This window comes from Phoenix dactylifera, chromosome 14 (assembly GCF_009389715.1).
Source record: "Phoenix dactylifera cultivar Barhee BC4 chromosome 14, palm_55x_up_171113_PBpolish2nd_filt_p, whole genome shotgun sequence".
Lineage (NCBI taxonomy): Eukaryota > Viridiplantae > Streptophyta > Magnoliopsida > Arecales > Arecaceae > Phoenix > Phoenix dactylifera.
The window spans coordinates 1,399,012-1,426,874 of NC_052405.1; the positions used below are offsets into that span (position 1 = coordinate 1,399,012).

Consider the following 27,863-nt stretch of genomic DNA (forward strand, 5'->3'; position numbering starts at 1 on the left):
GTGGATGGACAGATATGCCCGGGTATTGCGGAGTTCACGTTCCACAACAAAATAAAATAAGTCACACTTGGCTTGATTTATTTGAGGGTGTCAAGTAGTGTAGCTGGTAAAGCATGTTGATACAAGAGAGCTTGATAAAGTATAGAGGGACACAGGGTGTCGAATAGTTCATCCATGAAATTAAGTGAATTTTCGGTGACGTACACGTACATTCATTTCCCCGTGCCCGACCACGGTAATTATGGGCTCATAAGTTACAATACTATTTTCCCATCCTCTATTGTATCTTTGGTTATTATCATTTTTAATTCTACCCAACTAAATTCTGCATCCAAATAGAACTTGGACAAGCTGCATGCCTTCATTACAGTATATATCCCTCCGTTATTATTAAATTAAACCCAGAGAGAGAGAGAGAGAGAGATCCGGGATATCCCAATCTCTGGAGCTCCTTACATTCATTTGAGAATAAGAGAGCATATCTCTCTTTCCCGATAAGGGGGAATAAGTCGTGTAAATCTAAATCTTATTTTTCTAATATAATACTATTAGGTTTGATTCCATCTTCTCTAGGCTACAAACTTGATATGAATAAATGCCCCTCCAAACTTGTTCATAATCAGAACAATTTCTCCAAAACTAAAGAGCAAAATATCCCAAGATAGTAAGATACTTGAGTCTTCACAAGCATATGGATTAATGACAAGTTACTAAATTCATGATATATTATCCCTCAGAAGAAGCCAGGATCTTACTACGGCTGCTGCTTGCGCCCTAGCAGTCAGACGCTTCGCAAGACTTCCAACATCCCTTCCTCTCCTCGAAGCAGAAGCTTCTGCTTGACAAGTTAGCACGACAGTTTCGATAGAAGATTACCTGACGAGGGAACAAAAAACTAAGCTAGCTTGAATCATGAAAGTAACACTAGCTACCAGGAAAAAGTGTTACCAATATCAAACCAACGACAATATTATAGATATCAAAAAGATTATGGGCTAAATATAGCTACATAATAATAAGAAATTAACTTTTCAAACATTTGTTTAAGAAAGTTTCATTTTTTGGATGTCATGATGAGGCCATGAAATGAGAAGTTTTCCCTTTTTTTTCTTTTCTTATATTAATGGATAATCATGTGAGTTCTCTGTAACAGGACAAAGATTTAGTGGTCTGCCCATTAAAAGTTCTCTAATGCTTTAAACATACATATATTCTGCAACAGAACAAAGATTTAGTGGTCTGCCCATTGAATGTACTCAAATGCATACGTACACGAAATGATTGAAAGTTATTTCTGTCAATAGCCACTTGCATCTTATTGAACTTTTAAAATTCATGATGAAATGGTAAGCGGAATCCACAAGGAATTGTAAGGTAAAATATACTGAAACAACCACCACATATTATTTTGCTCGACAATCACATCTGAGAAAACATCTTAGCTACTAAGTGCTTAAATTCTCGAAAATAATGTCTCCTTTGTTTTGATGGAGAATGCCAAACCAAGGAACTAACAATCTAGTCATACTCTGTTCGCACAAAATCAAAAATGAAATTTCTGCATGGAATCTCATTATCAGAGATGGAAGGTTTCGAAAATATATCGACTGTTTGCAATCAAGGAACCACAAAGTATATTGATTATGAATGATAGATGCAGCAGGAACAGTTAACTTCACAGTTCAAAAAATGGACCATCTTGGACAAACAGTGTTGGGAGCGCAATTTCAGAGATCAATATAACCATAAGTTTGAACTAATTTCCATGAAAAAAAAAAACAAAGTTGGCATACAAATCATCCTAATTTCAAGATAAGTAAACACACGCTTAAAACTTTTATTAACTAATTGTATAAAAACCATCATGATCAATGCACCACCCTAACCACACGAATAACATGAAAAATGATGACATCAATAGATCAAGCAAACGTTAATTTCTTCTTTTATAGGCGATCGTAACAAAAGAATCCTGTCGCCGAGAAAGAAGGAATTGAACAAATTGATCTACTAAATCCAATAATTAAGAGCAAAAGATTCTATCACGAGAGCAGCAGACTCTTACCTCTGGACATTGAGCATGGCCTTGGCCTCGAGCTGCTCCTCCAACAGCATATCGCTCGTGTACTTGCTCAGCAGCTCCATTTTCTTCTTCTCGACGACCATCCTCTCGATCTCCTTCTCATCCGGGAGCGGCACGTGGACCACAAACTCCTTCTCCTTGCTCCTCTCCCTCTCTTCCCTCTCCCTCTCCATCCTCCTCTCCTCCTCCACGACATCCTCCACTCCTTCGAAGAGTATCTCCGTGGCGGACGCCGCAGTCCCCACGCTCGCCACCTCGCCGCTCTTCACCGCCTTCCTCGCCTCCCTCCTGATCTGCTCCATCCTCCGCCACTCGGCCACCGCCGACTCCCTCATCTCGGCCTCCGCGGGGCCCTCCAATTTCTCCAAGATGCCGTCCTCGTCGTCGCGGTAGCCGTAGTAGCTGGCGTCGATGCGCTTGTAGATGTCGTAGCGGGAGCGGAGCTTCTTGATCTCGGGGGGCTTCTCGAAGAGATCGCGGACGCCGGGGAGCTTCTTAGCAGCGCCGAAGTAGCGGTAGCCGGGGCCGCGGCCGCTGGGGTTGGGGACGTCGACAATGTTGCCCTCAAGGTCGGTCATCTTGGCCGAGTTCTTGGTGTAGTTGGGGCCGCCGAGCTCCACGATGCGGCGCTCCCAGTGGACGCGCTCGCGGAGGAGTTTGTTGATCTCGTCGTTGAGATCGCGGAGGCGGTGCTCCCCGAGGCCCTCATTCTGGATCTCCGCAACCTTGACGCCGATCTCGCGGAGGATTTCGGAGCGCCATCGGTGGGCCTCGGCGAGGTCGCGGCACTCGGAGGCGAGGTAGGGGCGGCGCTCCTTGGGCTTCCGCTTCTCCTCTTGCTTCATCGTGATGAAGCGGTTCAGCATCGATTGGGCCTTCTCCTCGTTCCGAGCCATCGCTGCCGGTGTCGCCGCCGCCCGCCCGCCGGAGGAGGAGAAAGGATTAGAAGAAGGGGAACTGAAATCCTAACGCCGGTGGTGAGTACGGTCTTCCGGTGACGAAACCCTAGAGTCAAAAATAAAGGGAGGCCAATCCTCGAGGGGAGCTTAACCTAGAAACGGGTAAATAAATAATATCATTCCTCCAAAAGAAAATCTTTTTATCAATTTTTCCGGGACCTATGGTCATAGTGACTGGTAAATAGTTAATTATCCTTTCAGGGAACTTCTCATAATTTTACGGCGACACCCGGAGAATAATTAACATCGAATTAGGAAGCCTTTTTTCTTATAATTTTTCTACTCGCTGTCTATAGTCGGCGGAGAATGCCGGCTTCATGTAAAGGTTCTCAGGACCCATTTCATTAATAATTAAACATCTGTAACGGACGCAATACTAAATATTAGCTTTTCCAAAGACCCATATAACCATCTTGCATATACCAGCAGGTAATTCAAGATACGAGTATCGTGCATTGGGACTCATTAGTTATCTTGTACATAAGATGAACGTTCACAACTACCGCATCCGACTGCTTTAACTACCTCTAAGCATACTAGCCTCTATAAAGTACTTCCCAAGTCCATTGGTCGATCTATTTGGCTATTCTGGTCATGCCCGTAGATCAATCAGATCTCTAAATCAACTTGCATCGATAAAGTTAAAGAACACGTCTGCCCATTATACATATCCACCTTTGTGCACCTTCTATGCAGCCTGAGGCTGCTCGGCTGCTCGCTCCCATTTTGCCAGAGCTCCATGTGAAGATAAATGAGGTAGTTGAACATGAAACAGAAATGAAATACTTAATACATATGACGCAAGCATCTGTGACATCTCCAGCTTGGTGGACTTAATACGCAAGCATCTGTGACACCTCCAGCTTCGTAAAGTTAATTAACCCCCAGCTAGAGCACATTCTTACGCCCCATAGAGCTGCATGAAATAACTCAGAAGATCCTTCTAAATTAAATCACAATCTTCTAAGTATAAACGTATGATAGACCTTATTCCTTCATCTTAACCTAATCTCCGTACCGTTCATCTCTCCATCAATCCTCTTTTTTTCTTGAGTCATCCCTATCAATCGAACCTCGTATATGTACTATTGAGATTTGCGTGGCCTCATCCCGCGAATGTTTCTGTAATTATCCAAAAAGCACTAGCGTTCATCGGATTCCAACTTTTTTTCTGCATAAGAATATTCCGCATTCAAATCAATATGATTATACATTGCAAATATACACAGGAAGGCTCACCAGAACACGTCTCAACTCAGGAGAAATAATCTACAAAAAACCAAACAATTGCCCAAAAATTTACCCAATATACAGGATAAGAAAACCATCAGTTATCTTGAAAAGACAAAAAATGAGAGGACAAATGAACAACGGATAGCAACTTTTCTTCCCATCAACTCATCTGCGTCTCCAAGAGACTGCTGAAGAATTTACTGTTTGCTGCCTCCTGTATTTTGGAGAAGCAGCGGGGCCTTGGAAGGAAGAATAAGCAGGTTTTGTGGCTCCTGCAGCAGAGCTTGGCTGAAGCAAAGATTCAATGAAGCATGCTATGTTCAATCGAGTCCTCTCTAGTTCCCCTTCGAGAAGTTCAGTACTATATTGTTGCGCAAGTGCCTGAAAAACATTATGGAATATTTATACCAAGATAAATAGAAAATCCAAAGTACCATAACATCCATAAAGCAGCACTGCATTATGATGTTTAAAAATTCTAACTCCTACATATAGATGTGCAGGACTGTGAGTTCTGTTGCAGCAAGACAGAAGCTCAAATGATTTCTAGTATATGAGCATATCTAGGACTGCAAATGAATCCGAGCTGCTTATGAGCAGCTCGGGCTTGGCCCGCCAAAAGCTTGTTTGAGCTCGGCTCAGCTAGGAAATGAACCGAGCCCAAACACATTCAGAAAATTGACTCATAAAGCCTGAACGCCTTTTCTGTGCCAAACAATGGAAAAAGCTCAGCTTGGCTCGAAGCTTAGCCAAGCCAAGCATGAGCAGATCGTGTGAAGCTCGGCTCGAGCTCCAGCTGAGCTGGAACAACTATTTAACATACGAAGACAAGCCCAAGCAGCCTGATACTTGGCTCAGCTCATGTGCACGATTAAGCATATTCAAATCACAAAAAAAAAGGATATTACTTGTGAAGAATAACCAGCACACAAATATAACAAAATTTTGTATCTATTACCAATCCTACCTAAGCAGATTCACTTGATGCTGATACCAATACTGCATAACCTTAGATTATATAAAATACAGCAGTATAGACTGTTTCAATAATGAAATATAAATGAGGATGATCACCCCTCAAAAAACCATCTCATGAGCAATGTTATGAAAAGCAGCCGTATGTGGCCTCATGATTTTTATGCTCAAATTTAACTACCAAAGATATAATAGCATCGAAGGCTTACGTATTCTCTACATAGAGACAGGCCCCGGCATGTAAGGCATGAATATGTTTTCAAGAACCATAGGCAAAAAATGATGCTCACTTGGGCACCTATACATATAACGAAACCCCTCAAATACTTTATGGTTGCAAATAGTTGATAAATTTTGATGGAATCCCAGAGTAATCTTGAAAAGTAAGAATTTTCTTTTTTTCTTTTAACAGACAGTTACAATTAATTTCTTGCCTATATTTTTTGAATAATAATTTTCTTGTAATTAGCCCTCAAACAAGGATATAAAGAATCAACAATCATATTTTTTCCAAAGGAATATATCAGCAGGATTCCACATCAGGCATCATAGTATCACGAAAACAACAGGACATTTAAAAAATTTTAAGTTGATTAAAAGGGTAAAGAATAATCTTACAATTAAATCATCTGGGGGCACCGCAGGTCCTTGTTGCCGATCATCTGCCATGGCATCTTCACTTCCACGAGTTGGTCGGCGGTGGTGCCCCGGATTCTCAGAAAACTCATTTGCACTCTCGCAAGCCTTTTCTAGTAATAATCCTTGTAAGGACTTCAATGCTTCCCTTGCATCCGGCGAGAAATATGTGTTCAAGACAGTTTCAAAATATTCAAGCTGCAGGTAGAGACAATCATTTAAAAAGAGTTCCAAACCACCTTAGTACTCATGTCGCTACTCACCCGTAACAGCTCCAAAAGCATAAAATATTAATACAGTTCACCTAATGAGCAAACAATTCTACAGTACCCACTTATGGTCCCGGCAATCCGGGGTCCTAGGAGGGGCGAACTGGGGACAGCCCTACCCTTTAGCCTTTTTTGCACAAAGTGGCTGCCCCAAGACTCGAACGCGAACCTACGGCATTGCGTCTGTCAACCTAAGCCTTTTACCAGTGCACCAAACCATGACCCCTCGAATACGCAAAAAATAACAAAGAAAAACATATATTTGTACATTCACCTCAAGCATAAGCTGACAGAAGCCATTTGCATCCAATGACTTCAGATCCTTAGTTTTGTTTTCATGGAAAAGGCTGAGAAATGTGTCAATTAGGCCCTCCACCAAAATGCCCAATGTCTTCTCCAACAATGGCCTCACACCAGAAAATACCTGCAACAAGCAATATCATTATTAGAATCATCCAGCTGACAGAAAACTAGACTAGTCAGCCACCAATTCACTAACAACTCCAGATTCCTTTGTGATTTTGATACAAGTGGAAGCCTCTGATTATGTAGGACAAAGAGAAACACCAATCTTAGGATAGCAGGCTGTTATACTTTGATGAGTTCAGAAACCACTGAAATGCATGTATTATTATTCAATAGTAGTGACCTTGTCCATTAAGACAAATTATACTACCACCAACAAAACTCTGAAAGAGTTGCCCCACTTTACATGTATATTTTAAGCAAGACCTTGCAGTCAGTCTTCATCTAATACATACATACAAATGCAAGAAGGCATCAGAGTTTTTCATTCAGCAGATGACTAGGATGAAACTGTTTTAAGAAATCTCATAACCCCAAAACCTAGTCTCCAGGTTCCATGAGAAATTCATAGTAGAAACTAAAAAAAATTTACACAATCTTTTAAGTTCTTCAACCAATAGCAATTGATTGCCAACAGATGGAAACCAGCATAGGAAGCAAAACAACAAGTGAAAGCGGATACATTTACTGGCCCAGAAATAAAAGATGATCCTAGGGCAGAGAATGCAATAAACAGGACTTCTTAACGAATGCCTTGCTAGCTACTCCATATTTATAATTCTCTTAGCCTTGTCATCATTGCGTTAAACATTAGGATGTCTCTAGAATGCATCCTAATTGATTTTATGCAAAATAAACTCAATCCTCCCAAACATACTCTCTTTAGATGGAGACTATAAGCACCAATAACACTTGCAAGAAAAGACAGGCTACGAAGCAATGATCCTGCAGACATGTAGGTTTGGGCCCACAGCAATGTTATACACTACAACAGAGTAAAACCTCTGCATTTGACAGAATCAGCATTCTAGACATCCATTTATTTTTTCCCATTTTAAGCACCAGAATTCTATCCTTTATTTTATTAATTAAAAGCATAAAATAATGAAAACACATGGAGAGTATATAATGCATAATAGACACATTATACAACACCTCTGCATGCACAGACACAAGGATGTGTAGTAACTCGACTGTTGAATCTCGAATACCCTGCAAGAGAAACAACTCATAAGAAACCTGAAGGAAAATAAGCTTTCCTTTGTAGCAGATGTTCATATCAAAAGCCAAATGATATGAATAAACTAGATATCATATTTTCCACATTTTTTTTTTTACCTTCACGGTAGGTGCTGCTCCCCATTGAACCCCAGAATCCAGCAGATAGTTTAAAGCAGCAGTTCTAATCAAATTTGACTGATATATACACAGAAAAACATTGAATTAGACATAGTTTTGTAAAACTAACAACATAAGCCTCCAATTTACCTGGACTACATAAATAAGGATTTCATTAACATATATACATACCTACACACACATACACGTGTATATTACATACAAACATATATATACACACATACTCATATATATATATAGAGAGAGAGAGAGTTTACATACAGTTTTGCACTAACTACGAAAGCCATCGGAAGACAAGGAGGCAATAGTGAGAAGTTGTATATTTTACTTTCCACAGACACTAAGGCATACATTATAAATTAAGAAACCTCATCCTCATATCCATGAAGTGAAGAGCCATAAAACAAATTTCCAGATCATTAAACTTACATCAAGGAAATTGCTCAACATTGAAAATTTCTAGATTCTTACTCTGAAAATCATACCAGATCCTTTAAGACAAAATTGTCACAGGCTGCCAACTATGCACCTAGGGGCTTAAATGGGGCCCAGCCAGGCCAAACCCAGCTTAAGTTGCAACCATTTTATGGCCACCTCACTTAAAATTTATATTCAATCAAGTTCATAGTATTCAGAGCAAAATGTACAAGGAAAAAACAGGGCTTCGAGATCAATAATTGTAGAAAGAATCCAATATAGTCACAAAAGTATTAGAAGTATGGTTGTCTTATAGGCCCAAAAACCATTTAAATTATTGATTTCATGGTTTAGTTTTTCCCAAACTGCAAAATCCTAAAACCAAAATCAACATGTTTCAGTTTCACACAGACCTGATCTAAAGCTTAGTTTCCTGCTTAAGGAACCAAAACTAAGTGCATTTAAAAAACTATATATGCTAATATTTTACCCTTTTATCTATCTAAATCTTGGGAGCATTTTCTCTAAACTAAACTCAGATTTTACAATGTTGATTATACTTAGAAGCATGGAACAAGAGATAAAAGTTTATCCTGAACTTGAACGTCGTCAGCATTCAGATTATCATATGTTAGACTGCCATCAAACAATGATAATTTATTATTAGTTCAGTTTCAAACGACCGAACAATAAATCCAAAGTTCCCAAAACTGCATGATGTGCTATAAAAGGATGTATCTATCATATGCCTGACTTCTTCTACTTTATTTTTTGATAATTCTCCTAATTCTCAAAAACTTTTTTTTATACTATTGAATCAAGACTATTGAAATCAAAATTCATTTGATTTGGTCAGAACTAAAATCAAAAGCAAGTTTTGAGCCTTGATTGATTTTGATTGCCTTCTTGTGAAAAAAGAAAAAATGCAACAAGTTCTTAATTACGATCTTCAGGGAAATTTTTGTCATCATATGTAATTGTTGCATCCCAAAAATGGACAACAAGATAGAATATTCTAGCAATGGGGACCAGAAGAAAGTGTCAATTGCTATGACCAAAAAGAATTTAAAGCTTGATTTTTCAATTAGCTAGTATATCTCGTTCAAGATATTGCATTTTGAAAACAATATTCTAATGTGCAATTCATGTAAAACCATTAATTAATTTAGGCCTTGTTTGGATGCTAGAAGATCTTATCAACCAATAGGATAAGATCTTCCAGCAGGGCATCACCGTTGAAATTACGATAGCAACGGGGTAATGGAAGGTGATTGGGAGGCCAGAGGAGTAACTAATCCCAGTTTTCCAGGGATTAGATAAATCACCTCATAGAAGTGATTAGTTATCCAAAAAAAAAACCAAGGGTTAGAAAAAGTCGCAGCCCCGAACTCCTGCCATAGTTTCAGTCATGTTTTTGAAAGAGAAAGGCCCCATCAGAAGATCTTTATCAGACTGCTGAGTTCTTCTGATGTCCAAGGAGGCCCTTAGAAAATTCTTTTAACAGAACAAAAGATTGCATCTTTATGTCATCATCAAGGTATGTGACAAATTAGGCAAAGAATAATCAATTCTAATAAAACACTCCAAAAGAGGATGGATATTGCACTGCACCTTCACAAATGTATACTGTTCAAGGATCTTCTCTTCCAGTGCTGAAAATGATGTTACTAGGTCTCGGGTATCAGCATATAGCTCATCCTTATCCCTAAATAACAACAAACTGTCAGAATGGCTATAAAACATATATAAAAGAATAAGTCTATGATAACCCACAGATTCATTAACAAAGGAATAATCTAACTGAACTTAATTAGATTCAAAGTTCTGGCCAATGATATTGTTGACCAAAATACATAAGGAGGTAAATTTGTATGTCAAACCAAATCTAAAACAAAGTATTACTACTTTTTTTTTTGAGTTATACTTCATGCACTACAAAATAGATGTAATATTGACTCATTTTAAGTTTCAATGGATTGGATTGTGCAACTGTCTCTTAAATGTCTCTCCCTCTATGTGTATGGACTAAGCGTGGGCATAAACACATAAATCTTGATCCTCTGACACAATTCAAACCCTTATCCTGACTGCACCTGCCTTACTTTTTGATTATACATACCAAACCATCACAATTGATTTATAGTAGTAAAAATAATTAAATCATGATATGTTAACTTATTCTTTAATTCCATTTTGTCTATTGCCCCCTGCCACTTTGACATATTGACAGCGAAAACAGTCTTTTATAATCCTCTCTCATGCCCAAATTTGTTAAGGCAACCATGCAGGCTCTAGGCCACAAGGCATCAAGACCCTTAATGAGTTTGTAGTGTTCTAGATGAGAGAGAAAAGACAGGGGAAAGAAGAAAAAGAGAACGGGGAATAAATAGAGAAGAAAAGAGAAGAATAAAATATAAAGAGGGAAAAAATTAAGGAAGATAGCATATCAAAATTGAGGAAAAGGAGAAAATATAATGTTTCATTCTCACTCATAATAGGATTTCTACGTAAGAAATATCAGACCTTGGTGAGCTAGAAGACATCCAGATGTTTCTGCAACACAAGGATCTAGAAGTTAGTAGGCATTTTGGTATATTGCACCTTTTAGAATAACTGAAAGCTATCTTTATTCGTAGTTTTCTACGTCATATTTAAATTGGATAGGTATTTAAGCTGTGTTTGGCTTGGGACTAAGAATAGACCTTATTCGTACCAAGCATGCTTGTTAAAACAGGAGGAATACTTATTCCGTCAAATCTGTTTATTCCTGGAAATAACTATTCTCATAGTGTCAGGATAGCATTATTCTCTGAACAACACCATCTATCACTCTTTCCCCATGTATTACATGAAAAGGATATCCTCAGCTCTAAAGTTATTCCAACATGAATTAAGAAAATTAAGCAAAATAAAAACATAAAGGACTACTCCAAAAGAAATAACTATGTTTATTCTACTTTCTCTTATTCTTGAAAGCACAACCTAAGAGACCTACTTTAGCTACAGAGAAGGTTATGAAAGTTTGAAAATCATTAGAATTGTCACCTAAAAGTAATTTTGATTAGTTCAGTAATTTAGTCTTCATGTTATCTTTTCCTAGGAAAGGATTTTAAAGTGTCTTTGTTTGGAGGTTTGGACTTACAGTGGATTGCAAATAGAGTTTGACTGGAGTCCACAAAAAGAATATTTCCTCCTGTGCTGGTCAAGCTATTAGAATTTATAATTCAGAAGCTAGATTATACTGCAAAAACTACAACTTTCTCTCTTCAGCAAAGAGTCTCTTTGGGAAGACCGGCAACTTTTTACCCTGATGCCCTCACAGCAAATCCTTCAAAACATTGTAAGCAGATGATTTTTATGAGTAATCATGAGAAACCCTCTAGCAACCAGTCCTCTTCTACCTAAATGTGGGATTTCATCTTTCTTCGAGACTTTGACCTCAAACAGTGGGGACTTAGTGGTTTGTTAAAATTTTCAGCATACCATTGAGCATATAAACACTTTAGCTAGTTTGAGAGTTAAGTTAATAATCCTGTATTTGACTTTGAACTGCTGAAACTAATGAAATTCAGACAGATAAGCAAAGGTAAGTTGAAATCTTGATTCCAAAGCATCCTGGATATAGGTGCACTGGTGAAGACTGGACGTGGGCAAAGATCAGGTGACTCACAAAAACTCTAACAGCAGCAGTAAGAAATATATACCAGCTTATTCCTTTGTGAGAAATTAAAGACGCTTCTATTTCAGAGTGTTTGGCCCTGGATAGGGCAAATATTTGCCATCTTTTCCCTAGTAAGAAAGGTTCTCCAGATTTAGCATGCTCTGAGTTTGAATTCTGGATTCACGATCAAGAACATTCATGACCATGGTCAAAGCTACTTTCCACCCCAAACTTAAGACTTAAGCTATGGAAAGACTCTCATAAGAAATTTCTAGGGAGGAAAAAAACAGTCATAAGGATCTCAAATGATGAGGAGAAAGGGATTAAGATTAATAGCATACCTATATTGCAGCCATAGGTGCTTATACTTGTCGTACAAGCTATGTGAAAGCTCATCTTTGCAATAACCAATGTTACTCAGAACTATTAATAGCTTTTTGTGAGAATCAGCACCACCACCACCAACATGAATACAGAATGACTCTCTGCCAAGACCATCAAAATATCCATTTTGCAAGTGATTGTTTTCTTTGTTTGATTTACTCTGTGAGATTTCACCTCCAATTCGTTCAAGATAACCTGAGTCACTTGCACAGAAAATGATACTTATGGTGATAATTAATTAACTCATGTAAACAACAAGTTATTTAACTATTGCATTCAATATTAAGCATACCTGCAAAATCCAGGAAACAGTTGAGAAATGCAAGTCTAACTGATTCTTGAATTTCTAGAACTTGTTCTAAAATGCTATCCGACTTAGTTGCTTCACTCCTTAGATACTGAATCAAACTGAACAGGAAGAAAGTAGAAACAACATCAATCTAGAGGCACTAAATGCTGTAACTTACATTATTAAAAGAAATGCTGTTCTGCCCTTGGTTTCGATGAATAGCTCAAAAGTCTTCTTTCCCAAGAAGTGGCACGGCAGATTCATAATCAAAATAGTAATAAAATAAATATGTTAAATCTTCAAAACATAACTAGATATGTTAAATGAAATCATCAAATGTATCAGAACAGAATAAAGAAGAAAATCCTTTTCAGAGTTACAATGAACACTATTATTACCTAAGTGGGAAAAAAATCCATGAAGATAATTTTTTAACTAAACAATCATTCACCCATGAAACTAATACCTGATGTTTAATTTACATCTTGATAAGAATGACCGATTTGCACATATTTATCACCACAACTCATCATTGCTAAGAAGACAGGGAACCAAAACAAGTACAACAATGGAATGATATCAGCAGCCAAAAAAGCAGAAAAGACAATGATATGTCAGTATGGCACACAGAATTCTTTAACTTGAAATGATACTGAGACAGATTAGATTAAGTCACGAACTTCAACCTCAAGGTAGTACAAAAAATTAATTGTCCTTAGAATGAAAAACACATCCTTCAGCTTATTATGGAAGTTAGGAACAGAGTATGTATGTTAGGCCACGAACAAATAGATGTGTAAGAGTATGTACGTTAGGAACTATTGTGGTGAATGTCCCAATGATATTGTAGTTATGGTTTTTCTAGCATAACATTACTGCCTCGCTGGTGATGTTTATAAGCAACCAGCTGCAGGATATATGTGCCAACCATGCTACATTAAGTAAATCACAATGGTGCACGTGTAAATGCACCGCCAATCAAAATAATAAAGGAGGTACTTGCAAAAAAAAATGATCAATAGAAGTGGGTGAACCAAACTCAAACTCAACCCAGAACATAGTAAAACAAAGACAGGATCGCTGGCTTCTGAAAATAGTTGGATATGCATCAATAGCTTCTAAAAAAACAAAAAAAAATCCAAGAATTTGCATAAAGAATTAACCATTTCTAGATTCTATACAATCTCCAGAGCCCATGATCTAATACTCACAAAAAAGAAGAATCATATACCAGAGTAGCAAATAGTATAGATCATGGAATGCCGTACCGGCCCGTACCGGCCGGTACGTACCGGTCCGGTCCTAGACCGGTACCGGAACAACAAAAAAACCGGTATTTTCCGGTTTTTTATCCGAACCGGCCGGTACGGGCCCGTACCGGCCGGTACCGGCCTCGTACCGGTGCGAACCGGTTTTTTTTTTTAAGAACCACAGCGCCGCGCGCTGTGGTTTTTGAAACCACCGCGTACCGGCCGGTACGTACCGGACCGGACCGGTACCGTACCGGTCCGGCCGGCCACCGGTACGCCGACCAGTATCGGTACGGCGGACCTTGGTATAGATGGAGAGAGATAATGAAATACAATCCCAAGTATGCACAAAGTAAATATCTCTTGCATGAGAGATCTATCTGAAGCGTATATTCATTTATAAGCTCCAACTTATGGAGCATTACATTCACTCCACCTCCTTCTCTGGATGCATGCGCTATTCTACCTCCAATACTATCATTCGCAGATCGTACATATGGGCTTCTACCTCAATAAAGCCAAGAGAAATCTACCTGTTTAGCCGATGGGTTTCAACTTTAAAAAGCTAAGAGAAATCTACAACAACAGGTAATTAGGAGGAAGACTGTGTGTAAGTTTCTGCAGAAATAAAGTGCAAGAGACCCATGAATATAAATGAGGGGAAGGATAACATATGTATAAAATTACAAATTGATAAAAAAAAAATTCATACACAATCTGCAAAATCCATAAAAAGAAGCAACAACTTACACATCAATACGGTCCATAGCTGACATTGTCATCGCTTGAAATGCCAAGGGCAAGTAAGAAATTGCATATGGAGATTTATTTCTTTCCAGAGTAGATAAAGGAACCCACATTTCATCTTTGGCCATCTCCTTGGTTGTTGCCCGCATCCATGAGCAGAGCCTTAGTACATAAATCTTCGTGATTTCAATATGAAGGGCACGCAATGTTTTAACTGGTAGAACGATGAAAATGCTCTAAGATTGTAGCCCATCTTACATTATGACTAACGTACAGCTTTTAAGAAAAGAATATTTAATACCAGCAGTTGAAGGAGCCGACTCTTTCCCCTCAAGAGACTGGCATGTTTTAGCTATTTCCCTTATAGCATCACTCATGAATGGGCGAAGAATGTTTGATTCTTCAAAATCACGAAATGTATTGAGGACCTGTCATCAAAACAGGAACTTATCTACATTACTGTACCTACCAACAATGCTACAGGAATAAAAACAGGCTGTAGCTTCCAATTACACTACTATTGAAGTCTTGTCAGTGAGCCAAATATTACAAATCATTCTAGAATGGCTGGAAGGATAAATAAATGCATGACGTCTAGGGCTATGAAATCAATCTGAGAAGTGATATACGATATCTAGGGCAATGAAATCAATCTGAGAAGTAATGGCATCACTAAGTTTTTGCTTGTTTTTCGAACTAACAACAAACAACTTATAAGAAAGAATAAAAAAAAGGAACAAATTGAAAACAAACATAGGGTTTGTTAACTAATTCACAAGAAAATTATGAGAAGTTATTATACCTTGACCTCAAATGCAGATATAGTACCATGAACCATAGTGGCGACTTCTTCAAGAGAATGGCTCGAGTATTTTACCTCACCAACTTTATCCTCACCCCTATTTGCGGCGGGTTTAACATTTGTCTCAGAATCAAGAAGTGTATTGCCGGCAGTAACCTGGAAAAAAGGAAAAGAAGCATGTCTAAGAGTAAACAAAATTATTTCTGGACATAAATCAAAGCATGCATTCTCAGTATACAGCATTTCACACTCCACCACTATGAACCTCATGCTATGCATACTGTATTAATTCTGCAGGTGACAATTGAAGAAAAAACTTGCAAATAACCATGTCCAAAAAAACTCACAGATTAATATAGTAAAGAAACTGACATCAGAATTCCTATAAACCTCCCATAATTATTATCATTATCCTAATTCTGCAAGTTTTTTCCTTTGTTAACTATAACAAACAAGGTCACACATGAACATCATAACCAAACCAGTCTGTCCATGTCATTGGCTGGCATACATTAAAAGTCATATGCTCCGGGCTAGTGTACCTAATGGTCGAAATTTTATAGTCACATACAGAGGAACTTGTGTACATATGGATGGTCCAAAGCATCTACTTTACTATCATGCCTACAAAACCTGATAAAGATCAACAAAGATTAGATCTTTTCTTTAATCAACATATCGTACTCTTTACCATACCATTCAATAAAAAATGGTATTTTATGTGATAGATTTGAAATATCCTGCATATTTTACTTTGACATTTCATTTTTCTATAAGATAATGCTTATATGTAGAACATGAAAGGAAACATCCCTATCCAATTCACATAAAGATGAGTAAAAAGACCTGAGCAACAGTGATGCTCATATTAAGAAGGTCAAATTGTTGCCTGTAGTTACCAAGGTACTATAGATAGGTTAGTTGATGATATCAAATGCAGAAATGAATGACAATGAGCTCTTTGTTTTGATTCCTCTAAAGTTCTTTTCATATATTAGTCAGCATTGTTGGCAAGGAAGTTCAGAACTTTGTGGTTCTACAGAAGAATCTAACTTCTGTGACAAAGATCCTTGATATGTAAAATCTAGCCTGAAGTAGGTACACCATAAAATAGCACTATGTAGATGACAACAGCATGTTGAATCATCTGCTTCCCAATGAGATTTCTTTTGTTCAGCATGTCAAATAAAATTAGCGAAAGCTTCAAACTTGAAGAAAGCAAAAGCATAATGGATCAGTTGCCAAGCTGATGCAGACTTTCCAGCAAGGATTCAAATCCGTGGGATGGGCTGTCCCTCTTTTTCTGCGGGATGGGAGATGCAGCATCCTGACACTTAGGATGGTGGATGTCCTGCCCCCTGCCCAGTCCCGTCCCAATACTCAAGATGATGGGACACCCGTCATCCCACTAGGACCCAAAATCTTGCTTCCTGGTAAATTTCTCAAGTGGACTCATTATACAGTTGGCGAAAATATTGAGCGTTTCATTTTATTAAACCCAAAAGTGGATTAGAGAGTGATTCAAAGTAGTACCTTCGCAAACTTTCCACTGAACACAGATAGAGCTAATCTCCAGAATGCCGGCATGTGGTGGATAAGTACAGCAGTTAACCTGTGGATGTATGTTCCTCTTAAAGCATCCACCTTTTCCCCCACCAGATCTACTGGATGTGAATCAACTGGAAGAGAGTCACCTATGGACGAACCAACATCTAACTGGATGTAACAGAATATAGCAAGTAATCAGGAGAGCAGTAATCAGATTAACATATAATTTAACATTGAACAAAATAATAATACATAATACATGATGAAATTAACACAAATTAAGTCTTGAGCATGGCAAAGGTGAATGCACATTTTATGCATGAAATAATTGTAATTCAACCATGTAACTCAAATGTACATATAATAGTGCATGTATACATAATTCTTTTTTGTTTAGTTCCCATGTGGCATTCTTTTCCATCTTGATGTTTACCATCTGATTCATTGATTCTTAGGAAATCCTAATGGAAATAAGCAGCAGATAATAAATTGATAGGTAGTGTCAAATGCATTAGCAGAGCATATTAACAATAAAGCACTTACTGATTTATTTGAGTCATGTTGGAGTTGCCTCCATCTTGCATCAGATTGCACCTTTTCCCGGATCTCATTATGCAAAATTTCCATCCGTGCCTCATGATCTAAAGTGCACTTTTCAAGCAAACCTCGAATCCTGCGATTCTGACAAAAAAAATGAAATTAAAAACACTTAGCTAAGTAAATGTCAACTAACAAGAAGATGAAACAGCATGAATTTTTTTATGTACAAGTAATTTCTAAAGAACTATTAGAAAGTACCTGAATATTAAGATAATGCCACAAGGGATCTGAATCAGGCTCCAACTCCAGCAACAGCCTGGCAATGTTCTCAAGCTAGAAGAATCATGGAACGCTAGTTAAATGTAAGACGTGGGGCCCTTGAAAAATATGTGCAAGGAACATGTGATACCTACCAGACGTACGAAAGTAGTTGAAAGGCAAGCAATCAAAAATTTTGGCATTAATTCATATAGAGGTATTAAACAAATTGTCAAAAAAAAATTACAATAAGAAAGGTCATGAACAAGGAAATCCTAGGCCAGGAGAAATAGAAGGCCATTTGTCCCATCAATTTCCTCCTTTAAACATTTTCCGATTCTTATAATATATGAAAATATTTTTTCCTTTTTTATTAACTAATCTGTGTATAACTTAGGTGACTTGCCCAATGCAAAGGCTCAAGCCAAGCCAGCATGGTAACTTGTAAGGCATAAGGTACCATTACGTTAGCTCGTTTATGTTCTGCAAAAGCGAATCTGGCATAGGAGCAAACTTACATCAGCTAGGTCAAGGTGTGGATCTTCCATTGATTTATAAAGCATAACCCTGAACTCCTGCATCACTTTTTCCACCTCCTCGAGTACACGTTTTAGTATTCCCACCTGTAAGCAAAAAATTTATACGACAATGAATGATTGGCTAATAGTAACAAAAAAAAGGACAACTGCTAATCTTGCTTCGAGCAAGATGTAAAGTATTCTTCTCCAAGAACATCAAAGAAACATATGATACATATGTATAATACCTTGATTTTACAGCATGACACAGAAACCTTGCTCTATTTTCAGAATTTCGACAATGCAACAGATGAATAGCGGGAAACAGACATATGCCGAAGCTTCTCTCTGGAGGAGGAGGAGGAGGAGAAGTTTAGTGCGGATATGGATGTGTCGTGCAAGCATGTGGGTGGGCGGATAGGGCAAGCAGGTGCACAAAGATATCCCAAATGCCAAAGCTTCACTTTGGAGGTATAAACATGGTACTTTTTAGAATGTATTGTGAGGGAATTCCTGTCTAGAATATAGAAAAAACATGATTTCCTAAGAATTTAGCAGCTAGATGACATGTAGTCCTCAAGTGCTCTAGTTATCGAGCAAAATATGATTACAAAGATTGCAAAGAAGATGCCAAAATAGCCAACTAGAATGAACTGTTGTTGAAAGTGGAGAAATATCAGGCCATGCTCTGTTAAGAGCTCAGTGGGAGTTCATGTGGTTTTGCCTTGTGTGAGAGGACAAGCAAGGGAGATAAAATTACAAAAAAAAAGAAGACAACAGCAAATTTGAAAGCATAGAAAAGGTGGATTCCTAACAATTATGACAACCAAGGTTTGCATCTCAATACCGCACCCTATACCGGTACCACATCGGTACAGTGTTGTTGGTAGTTGGTACACTCGATAAGAAGGATGGAACGACGTAGCGAGGCTCCGTACACTTCCAATACTGAGTCTTGATTTGGTACTGGTATGATACGGTTACGAGGCGGTATGCACCAATATGCCGAATCATGATCAGGACAAATATCAAAAAAAAAATAATCTAGATCGGGTTTTATCAGATCATCAGTCTGCAAACCATTCCATTTTCAAGCATCAAGGTGTTAAATGAAGCTCTCTAGTTCTAAAAATATATGTTGAACCATGTGCTGAAGCTTGAAATCTTTGAACATCTAAAATAGAAATGGTTCATCGGAAAAAAAAGGATGCATGATATCCAACATTTTCTCATGATAGGATTTATTAAACTTTACATTTCATGGAGCATTTCAATTCAAATGTCTCACTAAACCAAATATCCTACTTATTTCCAACTTTTAAGTTTCAAGCTGATCTCAGACACTCAAATTCAGGAATTTTAGGTTCTTACCGACCTGCAAAGTTTGCTTGTGGTAATTAGGTAAATACAAGATTTCCATCATCTTTCCTAAAAAAAAAAAAAAAAAAGATTTCCATTATCTCAAGGCCAAATCTTTTAAATTTTGCACCAGGATAAAGAGCATTGGAAGTTGCGAAAAGTAAAATGGTGTTAAATAAGCTTGTGGACTTTAAGGGTTGGGACTTAAGTTAAGGTTCTAAAAGTGCAAAGTGATGTTGACATTAGAGCTGATCAAAACCCAGGCCGGGCCGGGCTCAGGCCGGGCCGGGCTCTACAGCAGAAATTAGGCCCGATAGCTATGCCCAGGCCCGGCCCGGCCCGACTGTCGGGCTTAAATTTTTGTCCAGGCCTGACCCGACTTTATAAATCTGGTCCCAGGCCCGACCCAACAAGCCCGATTTTTTCTTTGTTTGGAATCTGGAAATGGGCCAGAATGACCCAACAGCTTAATGGGCTCTCTAAAACTGGATCTATTTTCCTACCTTTATTTTGTTTTATATATAAAACACGGGTCGGGCCGGGCCGGGCCGGGCCATTTTTAAAAGTTCCCGGGCCCAACCCGGTTTTTTGGTCGGGCCGCTTTTCCTGCCCAGGCCAGACCCATGGGCTTTTTTTTTAATATGCAAGCCCGAAAAATTTCGGGCCGGGCTGGGCGGGCTGGGCGAGCCAGAAGGCCCATGATCAACTCTAGTTGACATATAGGAATTCCTCTTGAACTATCTTTGTGCCGATAAATGTAGTCTTTCAACTTGAGCTTCTGCTCTACACAAATCTTAGGAGTTTATTATTCCCACAATAGAACGGAGATATGATTCAAGATAGAATCCACATTACCAGAAATACAGGGTCTCATGTTTAAACCAAACCATAGCTGAAAAGGGAATTCTAGTAACATTTACAGATGGTAACCTTACCAATTCCCTTTGACATGATTTCTTCCAGGGCTTAGGAGTGAGGATTTAATTCATAGTTAATAAAGTTTCAAACTACCACAAAATTCCACCAAATTCTCACTGACATCCCCATACCTTGCTTTAACATTCACCAGAATCCCTTGTTCATAACATGCCTAGTAATCCAACCAAAGAGAACTTAACATAGTTATTGATGCTTGTTCAAGGCAAACATGTAAATAGAGGATTCCTCAAAAAGCAAAACCAGCTAAGGAAAAATAGCATTTTGACGCTATTCTAGAAGATTAGATTGACCCTTGAAAAGAAAAAGGCATAAGATGCAATGACAAAAAGATATCCAACGCAACTTTAGGATCTCCATGGTTTTTTAAAAAGAAAATTATGAGTACCTCCACCACTTTGATATATTACTGAAATGGCATCACTATATTTACATGGAGCCTAGATTTATTATTTAATTTGCTATTTATTTTTCTTCCTGAATTCCTTTCTTCTATTTGCAGTAACATTCAGAAAATAAAGGGCTGTGTGTGTTAGAAGTTTTGGTTACAATACTGTGGCTCCTCCCTCTTATGGAAAAGCATGAAGGTAATCGAAAGGTTATGTGAAAATAAATGGGAGGAATGAAGTCTGGCCAAGATAAGAGAGAAGAAAATTCAAAAAAATGAAGCAAGAGCAGTGACAAAAAACTAAGAGCGGAAAAAAGCAAAGGGCAAGAGGGCATTTAATTCCTACAGAGCCTTTAGCTTAGTCTCTAAGAGACCTAAGAGTTTTTTTATTAATTTCCTCTGCCAAGTAATGAGCCCCAAGAGCACTATCACAGATGTAGTTTGATAATTTCTATTCCAAACCTGAAAAGGATAAGGACCACTTTGGCCTGCCATGATGGTTCAGAAAGAACCTCAGCCCCACCCCCACCCCCTCCCAAAAAAAAAAAAAAACACACCCTGAAACATCTTTTCTTCTTCTTTACCATTTTTGGAGCAGCCAGTTTTTTTCTCTTTGCATTGGACAGAATCTCATACTCTAGAATAGGACTTCCTCTGGATCGATTCTTCCATATTCATCTTTTCTCTAGTCCTGACTAAAATAAATCATACTACAGTTTATATGTCTCGTCATCAAGAATGATTCAAACCACAAAGTACCACCAATCTACAGGATTTATCTAGAACTTACACCCAATGATGAAGCTAAGCATAACCGATATAAAAACAGAGCAACTTTACTGTCCAGGACATAAAAATCATTAAGTTGGCAAGGTTAACATACATGAGAAGGAAGCACAATTGACTTTGCTTTCCTGTACTCTCTAACGGCTAAATCATATTCGCCTTTACTAATGCTCCCACGAATTGCACTTGGCAGATTGAACAGCGTGCGGAACCTCTGAAGCATTCCTTGAACTGATCTGATTTTTTCAGCTTGCACCTAAATCATTGTCGAGACAAATGAGAAATCCAAGTTCATTAAATTCATGGAACCATTAATTAACTGCAAGCTTCACAGATCAGACTTCTAAAACTAAGGATTCAGCTTTCTACCTGCCTCTCAATTAGAGGCTCAAATGCATGATTTGCTACTGCACCGATATTTTGAGTGATTTGATGCAAGTGAGCAGTACCTGCACCTTCCGGATCTTCCTCTATCTGCGCCAGTTTCAACTGGATATCTGCAAAAAAACATCAGTAACTTCTTACAGTGGCAGGAAGCAAACCTATTAAAACAAAACCCACAAATTACCATATGTAAACAGCAGAATTATACATTGACATTAATGACTAAATACCATCAATTGTGGTTTTGCAAGAGACAAAGCAATCAAAATTCTCTTTCACTAACTGCTTTTTCTGCTGCGTCCTTCCTTTAAGGTCAGTTTTTAAAGTAAGGGCACCAGATTCTAAATCAGCAGCACTTGTCTCTTGATGAACCCGTGCAAGAAAAACCTTGGGATCAAAATTTGATGAAGAATACATTACTTTTTCTGCAAAAATTGACAGAAACTATGTTAAATAATCAACAGCGGTGAAAATGAAATCGATGTAATAATAAAAGCATGAAATTCTACCACGAATATTTTGAACTTCAAGGACTATCTCCCTGCTAACTCTAGCGGATATAGAAAACATTATCATTAACTCTAGCTTGCAATCAGGCCAATATTGCCGCTCTGACCTTAACATGAACTAATTTCAAACAATTTAGAAATGAAATAAAGGGTCTATGATGTACCCACCAATCATACAGAATCTCCAACCAAGAATAAGCATGTCCTTGGAGAAACAAATCTAAAGGAAAACTAGAAGTAATGAAAGAATCCAGTTCATGTTAGAAGTTACAACCCGGAGAACAAACCCAAAATTGATTTTCAGTAGTCTGTCATTGCCATGAACCATAGAAGGTGAAAGAGAGCTTGGCTTCCATGATATAATGGGTAAAACTCATTCGAATCCCAAATAAACCCCTTGTTATTGTTGCAAATTTTCTCCATGCCTCATGTGATATGCACTTTTAGCACTAGAACTTTCACATCCACTTTTAGCACAACTTTCGACACTTCTTTTGGGGGTTTATGAATGTACTACCCTCCTTGAGTTATGCAATCCTCTATGGTTTCACTCTACAGACTTGCTACATAGAAATGCAAGGATTTGGGTGTATATTTCTTAGAAAATGGGGGTGAATGTACATGGCAAGTCCACATGCAAATTTCTGATGACTTCATTACAGTTTTTATACATTCTACTCAACATTCTGCTAAATTTTGCCCATTCATCAACTCAGGTGGTTTCTACCATAAACATGTAATATTTCTCCCATTATTTTGGAACCCTGCAGCTATAAATTTTCATTTTCAAACCAAAGTTCAAAAATCCAAGGTCTGAAGTTGATCGATCTTTCTCATAGACTTGATAAAATACCTGCTAATCATTAATATTCCTAAACAAGAGCCTGAAGTAAATGCTTCATAATATCCACCAAATTCACTATTCTCCAAGGCATACCTGATCTTCCTCTGCTTATTTTGTCAAGAGTTGACAATCATCTCTTAAAATGCAAAGTTATGGATCTTAATCCTTAAGGTATTTGACTGCCAACCAAGAACCTAAAAGCCTTAATTGCCATGTCTCAATAGATTGAGATTCACTAGTAGATAATGGTCATAAAACACTGCTAATGGCTCTCGCTGAGAATATGCAAACACCTAGCAACTCCTCTGACTCTAAAAGCACATGGAACAACCTATGACCCAAATATGGACAAAACTATCACAGACAAACTAAGACCATCCCTCTTATAGCTAAATATCAAAGGTTATAAGGAAATGCCAGATAACTTATTAATAGGTGTTTGACCTCTAAAAGCACTAAAAACCTTCTGGAGTGAAATGCAACAGAAGCAATCCACTAAAGCAATGAGCTTATTCAAAAATCCAGTTTATAGAGCTCCATGATTTTGCATCAAAAACCACTATAAGTACTATTACCTGGAAACTTGCATGTGAATTCACTGGGATCACTAAAAGCATAAGTTCAGCAATGTGCATTACTATTGAAGGCTACGTAAAGTATCAAAAGGACTAGCAACAATTAGACCACAAAAATTATGGGATTCCATCACTTGTCATAAAAGTCAACTAGAAACAGAAGTAGCATACCTCGAGTACTGGGATCCAATGGATCAGATCTCTCTCGAGAAACCGGTGAGCTTATTGAAGCTGCAGTAATTAGCCTCAAAGATTTATTATCTATTACCCTGCCAGTTCACAAGAGAAACTTATTAATGCAAAAAAAAGAGAGAGAGAACAACAAACTAGAAAGCATGGTTCGTCATACCAACGCAAATCGGACGGTACAGAGCATATCGTACCATACTGGTTTGATATCGGTACTCAGTACGGGTGGCGTACTGACACTTAGTATGCTGAAAAGATTCTATACCGTACAGTACCGTACCGACACATTGCTAGTGTGGCATCCTGTATGCACTGATACAGGGTCCGATACCAAGACGGCAAACCTTGCTAGAAAGGGTAGCATGTGATACTATGGGTAGACTAACTTTCATGAATTTTAGTTAAAATTCCAAAATAGTCCACGTCAATTATCAAAGATTGCCTGAAAAGAAAGAAAGGGAGAAAGAAATCCTCGCTTGCAAAAATCCATTGAGCTTTCCATGGTACATATACATAAATGCATACATATGTACACATGCATAAACCCATGTCTATGTGAATATCCACTTTGAATATAATCATAGAAAAAATACCTAAAACTGTATGGCATCAAATTTTAACAGCCCAAAGAAACTTTTCACACTGTCGCTGATTTACTAACGTGTCAAACAGGCAATCTAGAACAAGATAAAGCTGGACGGATATATAAATTGGAACACCACAATTAAATTCTAACAAGAGAAACATTTTAAATTGAATTGCATCCAAAAGCACTTGGATTCCACAACTAAGGGGGAAAAGTAATTCAAGATTGAGAAGATGAGCCTGAGAAAGCATGAAGTAGATACCGATTTTTTAATAAAAAATAAACAAAATGATTAGCAATCACAATCAATATACGTGAAATGTTACCCTAGTCCCAGTGGATCTAAAACTTCCACTCCTCGAGGTAAGGACTGTAAGTTGGTAAGCGCCTTTTGACCTAGTGCTGTCGCTTTTGGCTCTAAGCTTTGGGCAGGTGCTGCCCTTGCCTCGCGCATTTCCCGGACTCTACGAGCAAGCTGAAAAATAAAAAAAAAAAAATAAATCATTCATCTTTCACCTTATCAGTAAGAAATATATGCTTGAGCAGAAACGAGCAGTTATATTGCAAAGCTGCTAGTGTTGCATAGATGATACTGACTACTCAGAATGGATCATAAATGATGCACAAGATTACATAAAGAACAGTGAAGAACTTGACAGTGTCAAGGTACTGAAAGGCCAAAGAGGAATTAGCAATAACAACCATTGGTTGTCCTTAATGAGTAAGCATCAAAGCCTTATGAGGTTTAAAATATCAGCATTTACCAATACACTACACCAACCCAAATTCTTAGGTATAGCTTACGAGCAGTAAATACTAGTAGCATACCAGTGAACTTGATCGTTGTTTACATTACCTATAAAAAGAAAACAGTTTAAAAATTTGGTGATATTCTTTCAATGAAAGCAGGTCAGCAATTTCTTGGAAGAAGCAGCAGTTTTAACCCAGCTAATTACAACAAAAATTAACTCTTAACCTAATTTTAACTGGGAGAACATACCAAAATCATGATCACTGTTAATAAGTCAAAATCCATTAAGATGCTATTGAATTGTTATGAAAGCAGCCCTGACATGTGTGTATAACATGGAAAACACGTGTTGCACTCACTACCATCTAACTACGCATAAGTCAGCTCTCTTTCCTTAAAAAAATGCCATCTGCCCTGTCCATTTTCTGGATGAAATCAGCTAGTTGATCCCTTTATTTCCAAATCACGTCAGCCAGCTTATCCACTTTCTATCAAGACACTACGACCCTCTGCATTTCTCAGGCTATTGAAGGAATGGGATTAGGATTGATAATGGCGAGAAAAACTATGACATGGTGAAGAAAAATAAGGAATAAATGCAATAACTATCACCAAGAATGTTATAATTGAAGAAAAAATAATGAAGTTAACGATAGATTGCTTATGCTTCTCCTGGAAAGCAACAGAATCGCAAATTTTTTAACATAATCCATTACAAACACTCTAGATTGAATACAGCTTTAATATAAACAACCATATCTTGTACAGGGATTCCAAAAATAGTATATATAACTCTTTTGAATATAATTCAAATCAAATTCAAATCAAATTCTAATGCACGAATCTTTTCAGCACAGGCAGACCAAGAAATAATCTGAATATTGATGCCATGCGTGACTCCAATTCATCAGCACAAACTGTGTGAACCAAGTCTATCTGAGATTTACGAAGGAATCAATAAAAAGCAAGAGAATGTATTACGAAGAAATACTTAAAAAACAGATCTAAAAATCAAGAAACTGTAAATAAAAAATGGTAGCATGCAATACTAAGAGCTGCCAGCGACTCTTTCTTAAATTCAAGAGTTAATCGATTAGAACAGGAGCATAAATTACCAAGAAATACTAACGACTCCATCTCAAATTCAATAATAGCGAATCCATTTTGAATTCAAAAGGATCAATAAATCAAGAACGGATGCGAGAATACCTCTGCCTCATCGACCTTCTTCCAGCTCCGCGGCTCGTCCCCCTCCCAATCCCCATCGTCCCTCGACGCCCTCCGCTCCCGATTCCGCTGCGGGGGGGCGCGATCCCTGGAGGTATCCTCATCTCCGGAGGAGATACTGAGCAGCTCGACCTCGGAGTCGTCGTCGTCGTCCGCGCGGCCCCTGATCGACCGGCGTTGCCCCTTGCCGGCAGCGGTGCCCCCTCTGGCATTAGGGTTAGCTTTCCCCTGGCCCTTCTCCATGAAGTGTGGCAACGGCGGGGGCTGGACGAGGTTGATGACGGGCTTCGAGGCCTTGGACGGCTTCTGGTAGCTCAAATCGCGCTCTGCCTGCTCCTTCAGAGCGATCTGAAGGAGCTCGTCCTCGTCGATGTCGCCATCGCTCGACATCGCTTCTACGATTCTTCCGGCTCTCGCGTCTCTCTCTCTCTCTCTGCTTACTCTCAGCTTCGCCTTCTGCCTTCTTGTTTCCTTTGCGTCCAGATCTGGCGGTGGATTTCAAGAACAGAGGATGCGAGAGACCGAGATCGGAGCATTCGCCTTGTTTTATACCACTTTGCTTCGCCTAACCGTCGAACCAAATCGGGTTCCTAGGTTGAGTGCCGTCACCTGACCGGTTGCCGGTCTCATCCACCATGTTAGAAAAGGGCGGTGGCTGATGTCTTATAATTACGGGTGGTGGTGATATTGATGTTTTATTCTAACAGGTCGCATGGAAGCGCACCGCTGTTTTCCGACTTTTCTGACGCGTTCTTAGTCGGATCATCGACGGTGAGGATTGGATGAAAGAAATAAAAAGGAGCGGTGGATATTGCGCTGACGTATGAATTTTGTATTGGGGCTTTTTGGTGGATGGAATGACGCCGGGCATGTAGGCAGTGGTGAAGGGCGATAGCGACGTGCGTGCATAACTTGGTGTATCCTAACGATTTTTTAAAAGATTTAGGGCTGATATGAATAACTCTGTACAATCCAAAAGAGGAAAAAAAAAATACAAACCGGAGCAGATTTATATCCACGGGATTCACCGGAATTTTTTTTTTTTTTACATCGACTACCATGTGCATGGATAGAATCCAACAGAATTAAAACAAA

General features: G+C 38.4%; 2 protein-coding genes across 3 annotated transcripts; both read right to left on the minus strand.

Annotated features, from left to right (window-relative positions):
- Positions 1–514: 514 nt before the first annotated feature.
- LOC103701208 (pre-mRNA-splicing factor ISY1 homolog) lies at positions 515–3,144 on the minus strand. The gene is made up of 2 exons (XM_008783189.3): positions 2,066–3,144; positions 515–876 (listed from the first exon to the last, which is right to left on the minus strand). The coding sequence occupies exons 1-2, from the start codon at positions 2,977–2,979 to the stop codon at positions 873–875; spliced, it is 918 nt and encodes a 305-aa protein (XP_008781411.2). The 5' UTR covers positions 2,980–3,144; the 3' UTR covers positions 515–872.
- A 1,046-nt stretch (positions 3,145–4,190) lies between these two features.
- Positions 4,191–27,300, minus strand: LOC103701207 (exocyst complex component SEC5A-like). Of its 2 annotated transcripts, XM_026802272.2 has the most exons (22): positions 26,751–27,300; positions 25,117–25,265; positions 24,187–24,284; positions 22,318–22,512; positions 22,073–22,200; positions 21,801–21,959; positions 18,235–18,339; positions 17,717–17,791; positions 17,462–17,599; positions 16,904–17,086; positions 15,371–15,526; positions 14,870–14,996; positions 14,572–14,782; positions 12,575–12,690; positions 12,240–12,477; positions 10,761–10,790; positions 9,849–9,942; positions 7,800–7,877; positions 7,617–7,673; positions 6,430–6,579; positions 5,869–6,084; positions 4,191–4,656 (listed from the first exon to the last, which is right to left on the minus strand). In XM_026802272.2, the coding sequence occupies exons 1-22, from the start codon at positions 27,156–27,158 to the stop codon at positions 4,441–4,443; spliced, it is 3,327 nt and encodes a 1,108-aa protein (XP_026658073.2). In that variant the 5' UTR covers positions 27,159–27,300; the 3' UTR covers positions 4,191–4,440. The 2 variants fall into 2 exon arrangements, with proteins under 2 accessions (XP_026658073.2, XP_008781410.1); XM_008783188.4 differs by lacking the exon at positions 10,761–10,790 and having other exon boundaries at positions 26,751–27,295.
- Positions 27,301–27,863: the final 563 nt, after the last annotated feature.

What these genes read in the sequence shown, in the direction of transcription:
- LOC103701208 (XM_008783189.3), bottom strand. Translation starts at nt 2,979, where the DNA reads ATGGCTCGGAACGAGGAGAAGGCCCAATCGATGCTGAACCGCTTCATC.
- LOC103701207 (XM_026802272.2), bottom strand. Translation starts at nt 27,158, where the DNA reads ATGTCGAGCGATGGCGACATCGACGAGGACGAGCTCCTTCAGATCGCT. An exon ending in GGCATTATCTTAATATTCAG is followed by an intron (nt 17,600 to 17,716) that starts GTACTTTCTAAT and finishes TTTTTTTGTCAG; the next exon opens with AATCGCAGGATTCGAGGTTT. An exon ending in TATCTGCATTTGAGGTCAAG is followed by an intron (nt 14,997 to 15,370) that starts GTATAATAACTT and finishes TTTTGATGACAG; the next exon opens with GTCCTCAATACATTTCGTGA.